At 38.0% G+C, this 19,028-nt stretch overlaps 1 protein-coding gene and 1 pseudogene across 2 annotated transcripts; both read left to right on the plus strand.

Moving 5' to 3' along the window:
• The first annotated feature begins 1,506 nt into the window (after window positions 1-1,506).
• Window positions 1,507-7,635, plus strand: LOC148737250 (galactose-specific lectin nattectin-like). The gene is made up of 3 exons (XM_088749099.1): window positions 1,507-3,306; window positions 3,569-6,039; window positions 7,527-7,635. Exons 1-2 carry the CDS (start codon window positions 3,288-3,290, stop codon window positions 3,955-3,957), a joined length of 408 nt encoding a protein of 135 aa, XP_088605225.1. The 5' UTR covers window positions 1,507-3,287; the 3' UTR covers window positions 3,958-6,039; window positions 7,527-7,635.
• On the plus strand, window positions 7,497-13,856 carry LOC148737251 (adhesion G protein-coupled receptor D1-like; annotated as a pseudogene). The gene is made up of 17 exons (XR_015996720.1): window positions 7,497-8,377; window positions 8,490-8,549; window positions 8,668-8,863; window positions 9,204-9,311; window positions 9,475-9,562; window positions 9,840-9,930; window positions 10,005-10,057; window positions 10,341-10,473; window positions 10,571-10,676; window positions 10,925-11,027; window positions 11,127-11,277; window positions 11,389-11,470; window positions 11,648-11,714; window positions 12,031-12,119; window positions 12,352-12,472; window positions 12,762-12,803; window positions 12,914-13,856. The product of XR_015996720.1 is annotated as an adhesion G protein-coupled receptor D1-like (transcript).
• The last annotated feature ends 5,172 nt before the right edge of the window (window positions 13,857-19,028 follow it).

The raw sequence follows: 19,028 nt of genomic DNA on the forward strand, positions 1-19,028 counted from the left end.
GAGGTGTGTCAAGGTAATTTTTATAATTCTCATATTGCTTTCGCTTTTGTTTTTTTTTTTCTATGTTTTTGTTTGTTCGTTTGTTTTTGCGCTGTCCAAGCCAAAATCGTCTATGGGGTAAGCTTCGTGAAAGGACAGAGATCAGAAGTTTTCTTCAGCTGCATTTTGTAAAAACCTGTCGCACTCTGTAATAAAACTGTCTCACTTTGCAATGAAAAAAGCTGTCTCACTTCAGCGGAAATAACTGACCATTGCAATTTCTCATAAAGTAAAATGTCGCCCTTTCTATTAAGACTTATTTGTCACACTTTGTAATTAACTTGGTATAAATGCTCAGGGCGAGTACACCCAACGATCAAACGTCATTCTTGTTAACAACGACAATCATAACAATAATGATAACGATGATCATAATAATAAAAATGATGATGATAATTCTCGAATTCTTCCCTCCGTTAATGTTTTTCAAATTAATTACAAGGTAAAAATACTGTTATTACAAAGTGCGACAGCTCATTTTTTCATATGCGTTGGTCCGTTGTTACAAAGTGCGACAGGTTTTTTTGTATTATTATTAAAAAGCGTGGTAGGTGTTATTATAAAGTGCGACAGAACAGTTATTAATCATTACAGATATTGTTAAACGCGCGGTGGTTACAAGATATTGGCGGTGGGAATAGTATCTTAATTTGCTAGAGGTTACAAGTTGAATTGAGTAAGATCGCAGTCACGTACAAGTATGGAAACTTTAAGTGAGACTCTATGCATACCTTGTCCTTTTATCTAATTGAGCAGATCGAAGTTTTATGAAATTGAGAATAAGAATTATCTTACCATATAGTGTAAAAGTTGGTTTATAAATAGCTGGATACGAAAACGATGGAATTATTAAATGATTTAGGAGGAGAAGGGGAGTGGGGCAGAGGAAGAAGGAGGTGCACAGGCCTTTGACAATCAACCCAGTCGAAATGCACATCAAGGGATCTAACTAAAAGGCGAAGATATGTTTTGACCCGGCGAATTCTATGGTAGAATCTTATTCGCACAAGTGCACCAACATATTACTGAATCAGTGCCTCTGGCGAAGAAAAAGATATGTGGAGTTAATTATATGCGACTTTTAGTTGTATGCGAAGTTAGTGATATGTCCGTTTCAATCAGCAGACTCACATGTTTGATGGAAAGATAGTGAATTACCATTAGTCTGGAATGAACAGATGGAATACTCAAATAAGCTTCCAGCGGACAAATGCTAATTTGTTTTAGATAAATACCGTTGAAAGCAAAAGGTCATGAACCAGATCTTAGAGGAATTAAAACTTGTTTTATTGCCACATTATCATCTGCAGTTCTATCATAAAATGTAAACTTAATAAAACTATTTTCATTTCGTGTATTTCTTGTTTTTGTTAAGTACAACAGTGATCTGCACCTGGTGAAAATAGCGCGAGTCCTATTGGTCAGTTTACGATGAAAAAAAAAACCATCACCATTGTCAGAGAAAAGCTACGGAGTGTTGTGATATCCTTTAAATTCTACCTCTTGCTAAATAGTTTAAAATTCTTTGAAAAATCTGCAGCCACACATGTGCTGCTACCGATTCACAAACCATTATAGGGGTACTGACATCTACAAGCCGCAACCTTGTAAATTGGGCAAAGAGTAGGATCCAATCCGGTAAAATGTTCATATCCCGGTCTATACGTCGTTTGCTGAGTAAGTACAAGCTCTATTTCGTTTTGGTCATGCTTTAGAATTACGAGGGAAGTTGTAAATGATAGGATGCATACACCATATTACGTTTGTCAAGAAGTTCTTGTTCAGCTTTCTATGGACGAAAGGAAAAGCTCCCAAAACGTCGGCTTTTAATACAGTTTTATAATGTTATATTTTAGTTTCCATGCGATGCATGAAGTTTTGATTATGAAGAAGTGCTTTCAATCCACAACTGGTCTGCTTTCATGGTCTGCGCAACAGCTTTTAGCAACGATTTTAAGGAAAACAGGACAACAATAGCCTAGCGCATATCCCCTTACGCTGATATGACAAAATGTCATGATGAAGACACTTCTCTGATAGATTCCGAAAATAAACGAGCATAAAGGGTCAATTGGTAATCATCCTCCTCTTAGAGCGCTTGGGTATTGGTCCGAATTATTAGCTGATTAATTTTGCAAAAAACTGAGTGATGACTCAGAAGACATCTGCAAAAACGTTGCTGAATTAAAAAGTAACTTGAAAGGAAAGCTAAAAAATGTTTTTATTCAGTCGACATGATTTTAGTGCTCATAACTAGGATTACAATTTATCTTTTAAAATTAATTGGAAAAATTAAACAAACAGATGAAGCAAAGAATTATCCTGGACTTATCACCAGAAAAAAAAAAAAATGCTCTTACATCCTGATGGCTTTAAAAAGACAAATCCGATATTTTTCTATGTAAGAGTCTACCTAAAAGAGATAAAAAAAAGAAATAAAATAAATTATCTGCGGCGGTAACATCCTCCCCGCGCGTTGGAAGTATTTAATTTGAAAGACACTCTTCCACGTGGGCACGCTTCGCGAGTTTCTCTTGACCTCGGCCGATCGCATAACATCCCCCCCTCCTGGAAAAACTCTCTAGACTATTCTTGGGGACCGCGGATTTATTTAGGCGTACAATCCAACACCACAACTAAGTCTTACACTTGAATGCTATAAGAAGGTTGATGCCATTTCTTTCGAATGGGACCAGTTGAATATTTTTGTATTTACATGTAGCGAATCGAAATGTGAGTTGTTCCCATTTTTCAAATTTTTATACTCATGAAGACTGCATGCCTAAATTTCAACGTTTTGCCATACCTATTGTAGGAAAAGCTCATCTTAATATCGTAAGAATATTGATGATTGTTCATTTGTTTATTTCATAGCTAGGTGACACGGTATTGTCCAGTTTACGTCTTCGACTATCTTGTACACACACACACACACATACACAAACGCACACATGCAAACGGTTCAAATTCAGTCGAATGAAATTAAAAAAAAATGCTCGCCTAGAGCCAACTTAATTTCCCCCAATAATATTGAAGGCCGTTAATGTCTCTCGTTTCTTTTCATTTCGCTTTGAATGAACACATCGCGATCTTATTTAGGCCATGATCATTTCCAATTCTCTCTCTTGCTACTTTCTTTTTCAAAAATTTTAGCTGTTCAAGTTTCACACTGATTTTGGTGGCAGAGTTTCAGTTATGAGAATGCAGATGTGTTTCTTTTTTCTTCTGCAGTTATCCTTACCTTGACAATGCCACTACAAGGAACAGGTGAAGCAGTGTAACTCCCACTTTATTTATTGATGTGCATGAACTTGGACTTGATGAAAGATGATATTGTGACCTATTCATATGAATAATCAATTATCGGACTACCTAATAGCACGGAAGATCCCCAAGTGGCTTGCAGTTTCTAATTCGAGTCGATGAACAACAACAACAACAACAACAACAACAATAACAACGAACACAATAATAACAATAACAACAACAAAAACAACAAAGTTTGATATTATTTTATTTTTTTCCCTAGAATGCCAAAATACCTGTTTCAAAAATTCCTGGTACACATTCACAAAATGGGGAAGAGCTGAGTGGGACAACAGTGAAATCTGCCGCGACCAAGGAGGTGACTTAGCTTCCATCGAAACCGAGGAAGAATGGAATTTTATCAATCAAGAAATTAAAAAACGTAGTACTTGGAATGTCAGTGCATGGCACATTGGCTTAGAAAAAAGGACAGACGGGAGTTGGACTTGGAAGAGTGGAACACAACTGAATATTTCAAAATGGCGAGATTGTGAGATAAGTGGTAACGGAAATTTTGCAGAAGTATCCAAGAATGGTAGCCTTAAAGCAATCCCCGAGACCAATTCCAAAGCTTTTATGTGTGAAATTCCTGAAGGTAAGAGCGCGTTTTAACCATAAGACACCCTATAAGTCAAAAGCTGCACGCCCAGCTAGCACTCGACCTGGAGAAAAATTCTCTTTCAAAAGACAAAGACATATGTCACTGCTCAAAGAATAAGGATAATCTAACCTAAGTTGTCCGTCTGATAGATGTACATGGTGAGTACGAGCGTGTTATAAGTCATGATAGCTAAACACGAATCCAACTTTCAATTTTTTTGGGGGTTAATGTTTAAACACACAGTTCAATCTAATAGCATTTTTTTAAAAATACAAGCACAAGTTTTCTTTAGGTGATTTGGTAATTAATGGGAAAATATTTTTTAAAGGCCCATTTCCAACCGAGATGCCTTGCGCGCCCGGATAATTTTTCATATATGAAAAATACGCTATTTTCCTCGTTGTTTCGGAATCGCTTTGACATCTTGTTCCATCTTACTAATTAGGGCTTTCAAAGTTCCATCTTGGATCATGTGGGAACAACAAACTATCGTAATATCCATATTAGTAAATCGTTTTTAATTCTTACCTGTATGGCGGCGTAAAACGTCATTTTAAAAGTTGATGCCGCCGAAGAAGCGGTCTTGAGGAAGGCCGAGTCTGCCCGGTTCGGCAAAGGTTATTCGACTTCGAGAATCTGTGTATGATTTATGGAGGGCAAGGAAAACAACCATGGGTTTCGGTAACAATACAGACATTGCTTCTGTACAAATGTTATTGATTGTTCCTACGATGGAACTAGAGACTCTGGGTAGATTTTTTCGAGGTGAGAATAATTATTGCCTGATTTTTACTAGAGATCCTGAGATATGCATGTAACTGATCTCATTTGTACAAGTCATTATTCTATAATTGAAATGCATAAAGTAAATCAGTTTTGGCCAATATTGGTTATCTGTTTATATTTTAATTAGTGTTGAAGCCGGACAATTTCCTTCAACATCAGGTAAGCTTTGTACAAGTTTTATACGCAGACTCGATTTATGATTTTTCAGTCTCAAATATTTAGCTACAAATTTGTTTACTGTGTTCTTCACCAAATCTTTGTTTTTCTTTTTAATAGTGTTTTGTGAATGACTATCAGAGTTCGCCATTTCACAATAGCGCGATTCCAAAAGAAAACCAAACGACTGCAAAGGATCTCGGATGGAAATGGGCCTTTAAGTAGTGGACTCACCGAGCAAACCTTATAGTATTTTGAACGTATTGTCGCGAGATGACCTTCCAAAATGGTTCCAAAATCTTCACATACACAATGGTTAATTAAAATGAGAGCACTTTCGAGATTCGAATGCGACAATAGAGAAATGTGTATAAGCAGCATAGATCAATCGAACGCTATGAAAAAACCAACGAGAAAGATTAAACAATTTTTATGTTCCAAGGCATGCATACTGGATGTTTTAGAATTGTGGTGGTCAGTATCATCACAGCTACTATATTGTCATTGTCATTATCCTATCATCATTCTCACTATCTCAATTATTATTATTATTATTATTATTATTATTATTATTATTTACTGTCATTATCAACGTCACTATAATTACCGTTTTAGTGACAATTATTATTTTGACTATAATCATCATTACCATGAACATTGCCATTGTTATTGTTATTGTCATCATTACTACTATTATCATTATTGTTATTATTATTACTATTATTATTATCATCGGCGCTATCATAATTACTATTGTCATTACTACTTTTTAGTATGCCCAAATACCTCTTTTAAAGATTCGTGGTACACATTTAACATTTATGGGGGAAAAACATGGAACAGAAACAGAGAGATCTGCCAAAGCCAAGGAGGAGACCTGGTTTCCATAGAGACAGAAGAAGAATGGAATTATATAACTAAAGAGATTCAGAAACACAATATTTCCTGTTATCATATTGGTTTAGAGAAAAGGGATAACAATTGGACTTGGTTAAATGGAAGACCGCTGACTATCTGGATATGGAAGAAAAACCTGAAATTGTCTCATTATCTGGTAGCTTCAATTTTAAAGAGCTTTAACGGTAGTAGCGGCCTATTCGAGAATGTCCACAGGAATAAACATGAAGCTTATATTTGTGAGTTTTATAAAGGTAAGGTAGAATTTGTAATATACTTCTTTATGAGATACAATAGATATATGAAGTTCATATATTTTGGAATGCGGTATTAGATACGTATGATGCACGATCCTCGCAGTAGATAGCACTATTTATGCAATAGCGAAAATCAGACCTGAAAAAAATCAGGCCTGTACGGGACTCGAACCATTGACCTCTGCGATACTAGTGCAGCGCTCTACCAATCACTCATCACTTTCACGGGTTTATTACGAATCAACTTAACGGACTGCTCCCAGTTGGCTTGTTAGCTCAATTGGTAGAGCGCTGCACTAGTATCGCAGAGGTCAGTGGTTCGAGTCCCGTACAGGCCTGATTTTTTTCAGGTCTGATTTTCGCTATTGCATAAATAGCGCTATCTACTGCGAGGATCGTGCATGATACGTATACTGCTTCATCATAAAGATTGAGGGGAAGGGCACACCCAAACCGCCAAGAAATGATAAAACTACCATTAGGTATCCTGAAAATTAAAATCATATTAGAAAAACAAGTTGCTTTGTGCTCGAAGGTTTAATATAAGGTTAATATGAATTGGGAACAGGATTTGGCTGAAAGTGTAACCCAAGTGGGATATTGAAATTGTAATCTTGGTAATGTTATCATCACATAAGTAGATTTTGCTTTTGTGCTATAATGAAAACAATGGCAATTCATATGGTTTTGTCTGTGCAAGTAATACTAAACAGTGTATAGATTACCGTTACTTACTAGTTGTTCGATGTTCGTTGGCAGGTTTAGGATAGTTTGTCCGCTATCATTACAACTATCATGAGTAACAGCAGTTAAAAATAATTGCAGATTTCTGTTTTTTTATTTTTTTATTTCAGTCATGTCTATGTTTCTGTCAGACGTTTTGGGGTCAGTTAGTATCTATTGCCAAGATTCCTAACTTTTATAGTCATTTCAAAGTTTTACTATTCGATCAATTTTATCCGGACACTTTCATTGCTACCTTCAATGTTTTGTAAAATTTTCAGATAATTTAGTAAATAAGATGATAATTCTGCACCTTGTGCAATTATAGCGGACTGCTCGGTCAGCCTGGCAAAAATTGCATGAAGGCAATCCTCTCAAAAACACCTTATATTTCGCAGTACCTGCGAGTCTATTGTGTTCCTGAGTGTCATGGATAAAAAAACAAATAATAATAAAAATAAAAAAAAAAATCTGTTTGCGGACAAAATGCGGCAGTAAATCGTGTTTACTTCGTATTTGTTGCAAATACTATTTTGCTTTCTTCTAAGAATTAACGAACTCGTTTTCCTCGCCTCTATCACATTTTTTTGACGTTTTCAGTAACTGGACACGACCAGAAGAGAGGTGACTCAGGTAGTAACCCCTTTAAAATTATAAAAGTAGGTTATGTAGCTATCCGGAAAGTATAACTATAGGTTTAAGTTGCAATTTTCCGGTAAACTTAAGCGATTCTTTCTTTTTTCTGTAAATTGTCATATCAGTGGTAACATCGTCACTCTTACCATCACCTGTGGCAGCTTCAGCACTTTCCGCATCAACGTGGACACAACCATCACTATCGCCCCTGCTAACTTCATCATCGTTACTAAGGAAGTCACTGATGCAGTCGCTGTCGCCCTCGCACTCGTCCTCGCCTCCACTTTCAACCTCTTTCTCGTCATCGTTCTTACTCTCGCCCAGTGTCTTGGCGTCATTATTACCGTCACCGACGCCGTCGCCATCACCGTCGTCCCTCCCCTTGTCCTCGTTCTTACTTTCGTCCACTGTCTTGGCGTCGTCGTCACCGTCATCGTCGCCATCGCCGTCACCGTCGTCCCTCCACTTATCCTCGCCTCCGCCTTTGACTTCTTCCTCTTCCTTGTTCTTACTCTCACCCACTGTCTTGGTGTCGTCACCACCGTCGCCGTCGCCGTCGCCATCGCTATCGTCAATCAGGTCACCAATGCAGTCACCGTCGCCCTCGCTCTCGTCCTCGCGTCCACTTTCAACCTCTTCCTCGTCCTCTTTCTTACTCGCGTCATTACCGCCGCCATCGCTATCGCTAATGAGGTTACCATTGCAGTCACCGTCGCTCTCGCTCTCGTCCTCGTCTCCAATTTCAACTCCTTCCTTGTCCTCGTTCTTACTTTCACCCTCTGTCTTGGCGTCGTTATCACCGTTGTCGTCGCCCTACCTCTTATCCTCGCCTCCAACTTCTACCTCTTCATCATTCTCGTTCTTATTCTTGCCCTCTCCCCGAGCTTCGTCATCGCCGTCTCCGTCACCGTCTCCATCGCTATCGTTAAAATTATCATCATCATCGTCGTCGCCGTCGAGAACAATTCAGAAGCTGGTGTGTGTTTTCATTTATCATAGTCCCTGTGCTCATCTTTTGTATGATCTCTGCAGTTCATTTGAGTGACTGTTACTTTTTCCTTTATTTACTTACTATTAATCCTCTTTAGGCAAATGAATATGTCACCAATCTTGCCAGAATAGATGTCACCAATAAAAGTTCCTTGCAGGTATTTCATTCACCTTCGAATGCTCATTAGAGACTGGGGTCTATTCTTTGACCCACACTTAGGACGTGTGCTTAGCATCATTTTATCACCTCACCAAAAAAATTTCATGTTACTACAGGAGGCCATGGAAGTTTTCGAAGACTTCTTCACGGTTATTGGAAAGATTGCAAGACCGCCGAGCGTAGAAGAGACTGAAACGAGAAGAAAATCAATTTTCAAGGTGGCAGTCTACTTGGAGACACTTGCTCTTAACTATAGCAAGTACCACCTGATTGGAACGAAGTCTTCAGAAGAGATGGAAAGCAACAATATGGGTGAGTGGGATACGACCGTCTTTTCAGATCAAGGGTGATATAGCACTTGTCTATCCACTGACCTGGTGAGTTGTTGACAATGGGCTAACTTCTAGAATGAAATCATCAATCCGTTCCCGCCTTTGAATTATTGTTTTTTATCAATTACGGTAGAGCTTGTGACAAGTCTTCTCGACGATGTTAGAGAACCGTATCTTTTGAGAGGTAAAGTGAAGAAAAGCTCATGATCATGTACATGCATATGACCCACTTTGAATCCAGTGCGAAATGCCTTGGTGCGTTCACATATGTTATTTTTAATTCTATATCAGCTGAACCATTCCTATTCTTTTTCTGTCAGTACTGGTCATTCAAAAAGCCTACCGACAAAATGCCATTGAAATATATTTCGAGGAACAGAAACTGCAAGCAAGCATGAAAGTTCCCTCTAAAAATATTGTCAACAATGGTTTGTATTCGTTATTTTTTTTTTTACTTTTAATGTGCGATTTGTCTTTGCTTCTCCCCCTCCCCCAACTTTCGTTGTAGCGAATTGCATCTGCTTATTCAAGATAAATTGTTTTTTTTTTTAGTTTCTCAAATTTGAAATTCTTCTCTTTTTTTTCTCTCAGTATCACTGGTTGTTGGGATTGTGTACAAGGATCTCCACGAGATACTTCTTACCGAACAAACCATCAGAAATGAAACAGGAAGAAAAAGGTGACAATGCTTCCCTAAATTTCCCAGCAAGATGTTGCTTCCAACATCTATGCCTAAAAAATAGAATTTTGGGTTCAACATGTTTATTGCAAAATTATCAAACCCTGTTGGAGGGAGATTTGTATGCCCGTTAGTCTCCTTTTAGATTAGCCTATCGTCTAGGAAATTACCATAAATCTAGCATCGGTTTGTAGAGGCTCTTAGCTTGCCGTATCCCTCACAAATACCTTACTCTCGACCATTTATGTCTCATTATATATTTAAATTATCTTTATAGGATTTTGGGTTCCAGAATAATGGCTGTAGCTATGGATCCAAAATCACACAAATTATAAGAAAATATCATCCTCAAGTTCAGAAACCTCGAGGTAACAGAACCAGTGAAACTAGGAATAGTTGGTCTGTGTTGAGTTCATTCCATGAATATAAAATATGATTTTAGGTTTATAAAGAGGGAGAGAAGAAATGTGCGTTCTGGAGTGGCTTAAGTGAAAGGTAAGATACTGAAATATGTTACTTGTTTTGCCCGGCAATAAACTAATTCTTGATCGCAAATTAAGTAGACAACCTAAATGAATATTGTAAACGTAGTATTTTTTCGTAGATATTAACAGTTAACAAAAAAATAAAAAGCAGTCTTTAGAGTGTTCAAATTCTGAACCCGCAAGGAGTAGGATAGAAATTTAACCTTTTGATGAATTGTGTGTTTTCGTTCCGCTTTTTTTGTTCCCTTCAATATTTCTTGCGGTTTTATTTTTATTTTTCCCTTTGTTCTCAGCGCCGACGGATTTTCAGAGAGAGGATGCCATGTTGTAACATCCAAAAACAACTTACCTGGAAAAGACGCAGTTTGCAGTTGCAATCATTTGACCCATTTCGCCGTATTAGTCGATTACAACGGTATCCAAGGGGTAATAACTGAATTTTGATCGTATCTTCAACATTCGTGATACAATCCCTTTGAGTTAATCAACATTCTATTTTATTGTAATAAAATTTGTGTCACAGCTCACCAAGGAGGACATAACCATATTGGAAATCATCACGTACGTTGGATTAAGCCTCTCCATGACGGGAATATATTTGGGACGATCATTGTTTATTCCTTCCTAACGTAAGTACTATAATCGGACTATAAATGAACTTAAAAACCTTAATCATTATAATAATAATGATATTTGCAAAAAATAAGAACGAAGAAAATAAAGATAAATCAAACCCCCTTCAGTAGCAACCGAAATTAAAATGCCTCTGGTAGTATACCGTTTAATGAGCATTGTGCGTTATATATGACGTTTTGTTTTGTTTCGTTTGTTAGTCTGTTTTTGTTGTCTTTCGCTTTCTTTTTTTTTTTTTAACAAGTGATGTTCGTCAGCCTCTGTCTCAAATACGATTGAGCCTCTCTGTGGTCATCGGAGCTGGTCAGATAATCTTTCTCGCAGGGATAAACGCCACGGAAAACGAAGTGAGTCATATTTACATCTATTTTTTTAATAAACTATTTTAATGGCCTAATATATTCTGTAAACAGGACAACAGACGCTCTCTTTTCCTTTTTTCATAGGTTGCTTGTGTTTCGGTGGCAGCTTTAATGCAATATTTTCTGATGGCCGCTGTCTGTTGGATGCTGGTCGAGGGAATTTATCTCTACTTGTTTTTTGTGAAAGTTTACAACATCGCCGAAAAGATGCACATGTATCACGTCATCTCATGGGGTATTTTCATTTTAATCATTGTAAATTATCAATACCTTTGCTATTTTGAGTCACTTCTGATTGGATGGGTAATTCCTCGAACTGCATTGATTTTCTCTTCGTTATGTTTAGGTTTGCCCATGATCATGGTTGGTATTTCACTCAGCATCGCTGCTGGAAAAGAAGGAATTCAAAGCTATACTGGTGATGAATAGTAAGAAATTCCTGTAATACTAGTTTCTTCTCGTCTTTAGGTTTTCTCTCTTTTTACTGAAATTCATGTTGTTTGCGTGTTTTTACCTATATTTTGATTAATATGTGTTTAGACTCGGGATTGAAGAGGGGTTATTTGTGAGAATCTACATTTATTTTTTCCTTTTTTTGTTTGAAGTTGCTGGCTATCCTCGACTAACAAGCTAATCTGGATATTCATCGCATTTGTGGCGTTCATTGAAGTTGTAAGTCGACGATTAGTCATTTTACTATATATCAACAGGACTGACCGCTGCTGGAGATTTTCTCTTTCTCCTTGCAATATGAAGGAACTCTAACCATTTTTGAAGCTTGTAAATGCATAGCTTACCATTACGTTTGCTTTTGTTGTCCTGGAGCATCGGAGCAGTGAATTCAAAGCTCCAAGTTTCAATTTCTCACGAAACTCACAAGTTTTCTTTTTAACACGCTCGTAACAAGACATAAAACATTCTCTCTCTCTCTTTTTTAATTTTTTTTTTTTTTTTTTTTTTGAGATCTTACATTTCTGGTTGGTTTCAGCTCAACATTTTGATACTCGTCCGAGTCATAAATGAGATGACACGACTGGTACAACAAATGGGGGAAGATGACCATGTTATGCAAATACGGTGAGAAATAAACCATAACGTTTTACCAAACATTAATTAGAGGTTAACAACAAGCAAGATAAAGAATACACAGCTTCAGAAGGGACTGCTCAGACATTGAAAACGCATTGTTGTATAAGCTAGTTCTGAGGTATCTATATCATAAACGATGAGGCGATTAAAGAAGCGGCGAGCAAAAACTTCGACTAAAGATTAACGATTCCACGAGCCATATGCTGTTCTTCTTTTCCAGACTTGGCATAAGAACATGCGCAGTGATGATTCCGCTGCTGGGCGTTACGTGGCTATTTGGTCTTTTGTTACCAGTACACAAAGCTTTCGCTTATATTTTCACCATCCTCAACTCTACACAGGTCAGCTTTTGAGTAAAACTGTCGAATATCAGTTTATCAGTTTCTTTATGCATACCAGAATGCTCAGACAACTTATTCGCCAAAGCTAGACCCTCTCGCATTGAATTTCATGAAAGGGCACTTCAAAAAGAACTGTAACTTGCTTTGATTTTTATACCCTTTTTATACCCTTTTTTCATGAAGACGTTTTATGAGAAAGTTAAATGTATCAAATGCCTCATACGACCCTCTACTACTGCTTAGCAGGATTGAAATTTAAAGTCGTTCTTAAAATAATTTTCTGTTTTAGGGTTTCCTGATTTTCGCCCTCCACTGTATGGGAAACAGCCAGGTAAGAAGGATATCAAACTGAGGATACACATGAAGAGAATTGCTAAGTTTTGAACTAAATAAAGATTTGAGTGTTGAACATCCGATGTTTTGTCGCTTGTTCATCTACAGATTAGAGAGCGATTTAAAAGGAAGATGAACATCATTTTTCCATCTAAAGTCGATCATGGAAACTCCGTAAAGAAAACCCCAGGTTAATCCAAGTGGCGCCAGTGATATGTGGGCAGTTGAATTGCAGTCTTTCAACGAGTAGCTCTTTATTTGAGAAAAACTATTCAATCGACTTCATTACAGAGTTGACGAAGGTAGACCGTTGATCAGTCTCGATGTGTTAGTTAAGTTAAGTCATCCTGACTCAACTCGTCAGTCATTGTGATGATTTCATAAATGATTACGTCGTCGGTAGAGTGCTGGCAGGTGGTGAGATAACAACTGTTAGTCTTCTTTGATCACGTCCGTCACTCGTCTGAAAGTCACTTAATATGTTTTGATTCCCATTAGTCTCCGTTTAAGAGGTAATTAGATTAGCTTGAAGCCGACGTTATGAATGAAAAAGATAACCCTTCGGCCTTCGTTTGAATGATTTTTATGAATAACCCTAGGAAATAGTAAGTAACCATTTTTCGAGTCTCTTAAATTGTCTAATTACGGTTTAGGATGTTCAGTCTGGGATCACATTATATCATCGAGTATCGAAGCTCACCAGTTGTCGCCATTATAGCGATGTTTCTGAAATAAGATAACCATAATGTTTGTCCTTTACCATTAGGTACTCGTTAAATTGATGACGAGAGTAGTTTGGCTAAAAGTGAAAAAATTGGATGAGCCCATTTACCTCTTAGGTATTTTAGAGTAAACTAACGCATTTTCTTTGTTTTTGCATATATCAAATCCAGCTCATCGCCGCTTTGAATGCAAAAAATTCTACTGTCCAGTTTATAAAGAAATATTATTTGTGAGACGAATGACATTAAACAGAAACACCTGCATCTATATGATTTAGAAAAATATGTAAACATGAAAAAACTAAAAGTGCATTTTCATCTGTATTGCATCACTTCTTGTGTGGCTGTCATGAATCTTCAGGAAAAGCAAAGAACGTGACATTTAGCTCGGTGTGTCCACAAGGGGAAGAAGGACTGAAAATTTTTTCGTTTATGTAAAAAACTAAGGGTGGGGGAGAAATAACACAGCAGATGTGTCAGTATTTCAGGATCATAAAAGAAAAACCCGTGTAGTTCTTTCAAAGCTTCTCCTCTCCACTAGTTTCGACATGTTTCAAAGCGAAAAATATTTTTTGCAGTGAGAAAATACAATTTGCTACCCAAGGCATCTTCGTTTTTAAGTTTCTTTCGAGCTACACACAATGCGACGTTTTCAGGCTGTCATTTGGAAAGAAATGCTGTATGCGCAGAAGCTTTTTATAATGATCCAGCTTTCAATATCCGAGAAAAATATATTTTTTTTCATGAGTGTGTGTTTGGCACCTAGGAGCTGAACGTGGACAGTAAACATTGTTTACATTGCTGTATTTGGCAGAATGGCATTTAATATGGTTCAACCATTCGGTGACAAAAACGTTATTTGCCTTTCCAAGGAGTCAATTAAGGTCCAGAAAGCTTCCCCTGCGCCTAAGAGCAATCCAACTAAGAGCTAAAAATTAAACCTCTTTAAAAGCCGTTGCGTCCCATTTTTAGAGATGTACTCTGTGTCGGGATTTACTAATTTTCCCAAAGGCACATTAATAAATCTTCTTGTAGGTCCAATTGGAGTTTTAGTCGAAAAGACGAACGACGAAGTCTTCAAATTAAATAGCATTGGTACTTCAGCTTTGCTCATTTTATGTGGAAGACTGTGTTGTTTGTCGCGGTTATCTAGTAGATGAATAAATCTTCAATCTTTTTATCGCATTGAACTACAATTTAGAGCGTGAGAAGTGATTAACCGTATATTTCTCTCTTTATTTTCCTAGTTCATTGAAAAAAAAATATATCCCACCGTATAAGATATTTTGAAGTTGCGCTTCGGATCCTTGGCTAGAGTTCACTGAACTCGTTTGTGCTCTCTCTCAGCTTTTGTAATCGCTACGGTGGCCAATTTACCATTTCAACTTTGTTGATATATCCAAATTATTTCGTTACTCCCACCGAGGTAGCCCCAAACAGTTTCTTTCGAAACTATCAGCCTTTATAAATTTTTTGTAATGTCAGTTATATTGCTGAGACCACTCGCCACATTTGTGCACGAGTTCGTGAGCACCTCTTGTCGGACAAAACCTCGCATATTTACAAGCACCTGCAATCATCAAGGGCCTGTCTTGAATCTTGTGCTACTGAATGTTTCACGATCTTAGATTCTGCCGCTTCAAAATACCAAATTAAGATCAAAGAGGCATTGCATATGAAGTGGGAAAAGCCCACTCTTAATCAGCAATTGAAGCATCTAGAATTATCTCTTTCCTTTTAATTACGATATTCCTTGGTCTCTTATTCCAGTTCGTGTAAAATGGTCGGTTGGTTTTGCCGTGATGTTATTGGCTGTAAGACTCAAGTGACGTAAGTCGGTCGTGATTGGTCTGTTTCGATCTGTGGGTAAAGTTAGGTCGTTCTTTTTCGGTCGTTTGTGATGTTTGTATCGTGAATGAGTCTTTTGTATGGAGCGGGTAGCTGTTGACATCTGTTTAGGGGAGTCTGTTCATTCTAAGTTAGTAAACCAGCTTTCCAGAGTCAGTCGCTGACAATAGTCAGTGCTGTAGGTTAGACATTGCGCAGCGTCCCAGTCAATGTCGTTGAATAAGAACATTCTACTGACAACAATCATTCACTTGACTCTGATGATGACTTCCGCACAGGTTGTCGAAACGTCAGTCACTACCACCGACAACAGTCCTTCTCAGGACTACACTCACCCAGACGATCAGACTACACCTTTATACATTTTTTGTTTTTTGCACGCGCATTTTCCTTGTTGCTTTTCGCATTCTTTCACCCGCAGTGACTTATGTTCCGAAAATTTTTTTTTGTATAATTTCTCTTTAATTCATTTTTTATAAGCTTCTCGCTAAAAATTCGATACTGGAGTATCGGAGTCCATTAGATTAGCATCGATTCCTTCTCTGCGATCAGCTCTCAGCTTTTTCCGTCCTTCGTGTTCACGTTTATATAACGTTTATATAACGTTTGTGAGTGTCTTTCCTTGTCCGATTGCTTTTCTTCAGTTGTTTACGTTTTTCTATTTCTTCTAATTTTATTTTGTAATAACTTGTCCTCATTTTGTTCCTTTAGGAACCACTATCGACTGGAATGTGAATGAGTTTTAAAGCGCGTGTTGAGACCTGACTCGTTGGCAGTTACATGCCGTATGGTAGGTCGAGGGTTTAAGCCCCAAACCGGACCAACACTCAGGGGGATAAAAATAACTGAGGAGAATGTGCTGCCTTTACGATGTCCTTAAGTCGTCTGGGATATAAAGGATAAACCGTAGTCCCCAATTCCTGCATATTCTCTGTATTGGTTAGCAAGGGCCGTAAAAGAGTCATACTCGTATCAGTAAACTAGCTCCCGGTGTTGCGGTCTGGCCTTGTTAGTGTTTTGTACATTTTGAGATCCCCCATTAGTGTTTTCTACAAAGAAAGAGGTAGGGTACTAACAAGAAAAAAAGAAGGGCCGGAAAATGATGCTTTCAACGACGTAGAAGAAACAATGCTCATGGCTCTGTAAAATTGAATTTAGCAAACGCTACAGTGACAAAGATGTGAGCTGTTCTAAGACAAATGCAGAATTGTCGAGCTCTAAATGTACGCATCGTGTATTCAGCGTGAACACTGAATACACAGGCCAATGCGCGTAACGTCAAAGAATATCGGAACGAGAAGCATCGCATCGTAGACAGAAATCAGACAGCATTGCAATGATTCCAGAAAAAATAGATAACGTTTGTTTTGAAATGAGATAGAAATAGGAAGAAATGGTCAATTGTACGAAACACAAACTAAAAGCCGCAGGAGATTTCTACTTCACGTCTCAATGATTCTTGGGATCTCTTTATATAACCACGGGTTAAATCACCACGATGTAACCCCTTAGACGTCATAGTTTTGTAAGCGTTTACATGGAAAAAGATAGTTAAAGGCGGGCCAGCCCACCGCGCCGAGCAAGCCTAGTTTAGGACCGGCTTGACTCCAATAAAAGGAGTAAGACTTCCTTATTTTTTATTCATGTACATACTAACCCAGGTTGACACTTCCACCTAAATAACTATTTTCGCTTATTTTTTTGTTTTGTTTTGTTTTGTATTTTGTTTTTTTTTTTTTTACCACCATTCCATTCCCTCCTGTCCTATTTACACATGGCTGTCGGTAGCTCAAGTTTCTGCGGTCAAAAGAGGGTTATGCATTAGTGGGCCATGCCTTTAAAAACATTTCATTACCTGTTGGAATGCATTTGTTCAGTCAATGCAGACATTGTTGTACAATAAAAGACAGATGTAGATCGATAAACATGGGATTAGGGGAAAAAGATGAAATATTATGTCAAACAAGTGATTCGAACCACCTACAAAACCCAAATGATCTGAAACCGATGGCAGACGTTATGTATAAGGGCACCAAGGTGAGGAAATGATATTTTGTTTTGAGTTTTTTTGCTGCTTGTAAGTCTTGGGTATCGTTTAAAATATTTTCCGGTGCTGTTGTGCGAGTCTTCACCTGGTTAGATTTGGAGATTTCATCATTAAAATTTTCAAAAGGAGCCTGAAAACACTATGGCTAAAAGAAAATAAAATCAAAAGTTTCAAGTGTAGACGTATAAGCCAACAGCATTGATCACTCGCGTTTTGTACTGGCAATTAAACTCGTCGCGATGGTGTAGGAGAGTTCCTGGTGTGCCTTTTGGTGTGAGCTGGCTTGAATTTAAGAACCTGGAAAGATTGCTATTAACAATGATTACGGTTTGTCAGTGTAATAACTCACACTTGTTACACGAGCGTAAAAGAACACCACAAAAACCTATTGTATCGAATCTGAGGCGATTTATGCACACGTTTTTCTGTGTTCTCAAAACATTTCAATGGGTCTCTAGCAATCACAGCTCGTGAAGAGTAAGACTTAATGCATCTTTTAGCAGAACGATTGACAAAGAACAAATGAGCTTGAACTGTGCAACCTGCCTAGTTGGATTTACGGGAAAGGGGTACGAGTGCGTAAGTAAGGCTCTTTACACTGGGGATCATTGTGACAAGGTAAGGGCTACTGTGAGCTGCATCGATCATATCTACGACTACATCTACGCGTCTTTCTTGTAACTGATATCGTATTGATATCTTATTGATATAGCTTGATATCGTATGCCTCTGATTTTCGTGTCATGTTTTACACTCTGTACCGTTTAGGCTTTGGTTTCATTCTCAAATCAAGTTTCGCGTGTTGCCTGTGTCATTTTCATAATTCACATCTCGCTTTGTATCTCTTGTAGTTTTGGTTTCATTCCTTCATTCGCGTTTCGCGCGTAACCTCGTGCCATCAAATCATTCGGATCTCGCTGTGTATCTCTTGCAGTTTCCGATTATCCTCCACTCGTGTTTTTTTGTGTTTCTTCGTGCTACCTCATGATTCGCGTCTCGCTCTGCATCTGTTGTAGTTTTGGTTCCATTCCTTCACTCGTGTTTCGTGTGTTGCCTCGTATCGGTTCTGATGATTCACGTCTCGCTCTGTATCCTCTCGCAGTTGTTGTTTTAGGCTCCACTCGTTTTTTGGTTCTTGTGTTGCCTCATGTCATCCGATGATTCTCGTCTCGTCTTGCAACTCTTGTAGTTTTGGTTCCTTTCCCTTACTCGTGTTTCGTCTGTTGTCTCATGACCGCAAAGGATTCGCGTCTCGCTATACGACTCCTGTAGTTTTGGTTTCATTCCTCCACTTGTGTTTCGTGCGATGTCTTCAGCCATCTAATGACTCGCGTTTCTCTTCGTATCTCATGTAGTTTTGGTTTTATTCCTCCACTCGTGTATCTTGTGTTACCTCGTGTCTTCAAATGATTCACGTCTCGCTCTGCACCTCTTGTAATTTTAGCTTCATTCCTTCAGTCGTGTTTTGTGTGCTGCCTGGTGTCATGAAATGATTAGTTTCTCGCTTTGCATCTCATGTAGCTTTGGCTTCATTCCTTTACTTGCGTTAACGGTTCGTATTGCCTCGTTTCATCTAATAATTAGTGTCTCGATCTATATCTCTTGC

This window comes from Stylophora pistillata, chromosome 2 (assembly GCF_964205215.1).
Source record: "Stylophora pistillata chromosome 2, jaStyPist1.2, whole genome shotgun sequence".
Classification (NCBI taxonomy): Eukaryota; Metazoa; Cnidaria; class Anthozoa; order Scleractinia; family Pocilloporidae; genus Stylophora; species Stylophora pistillata.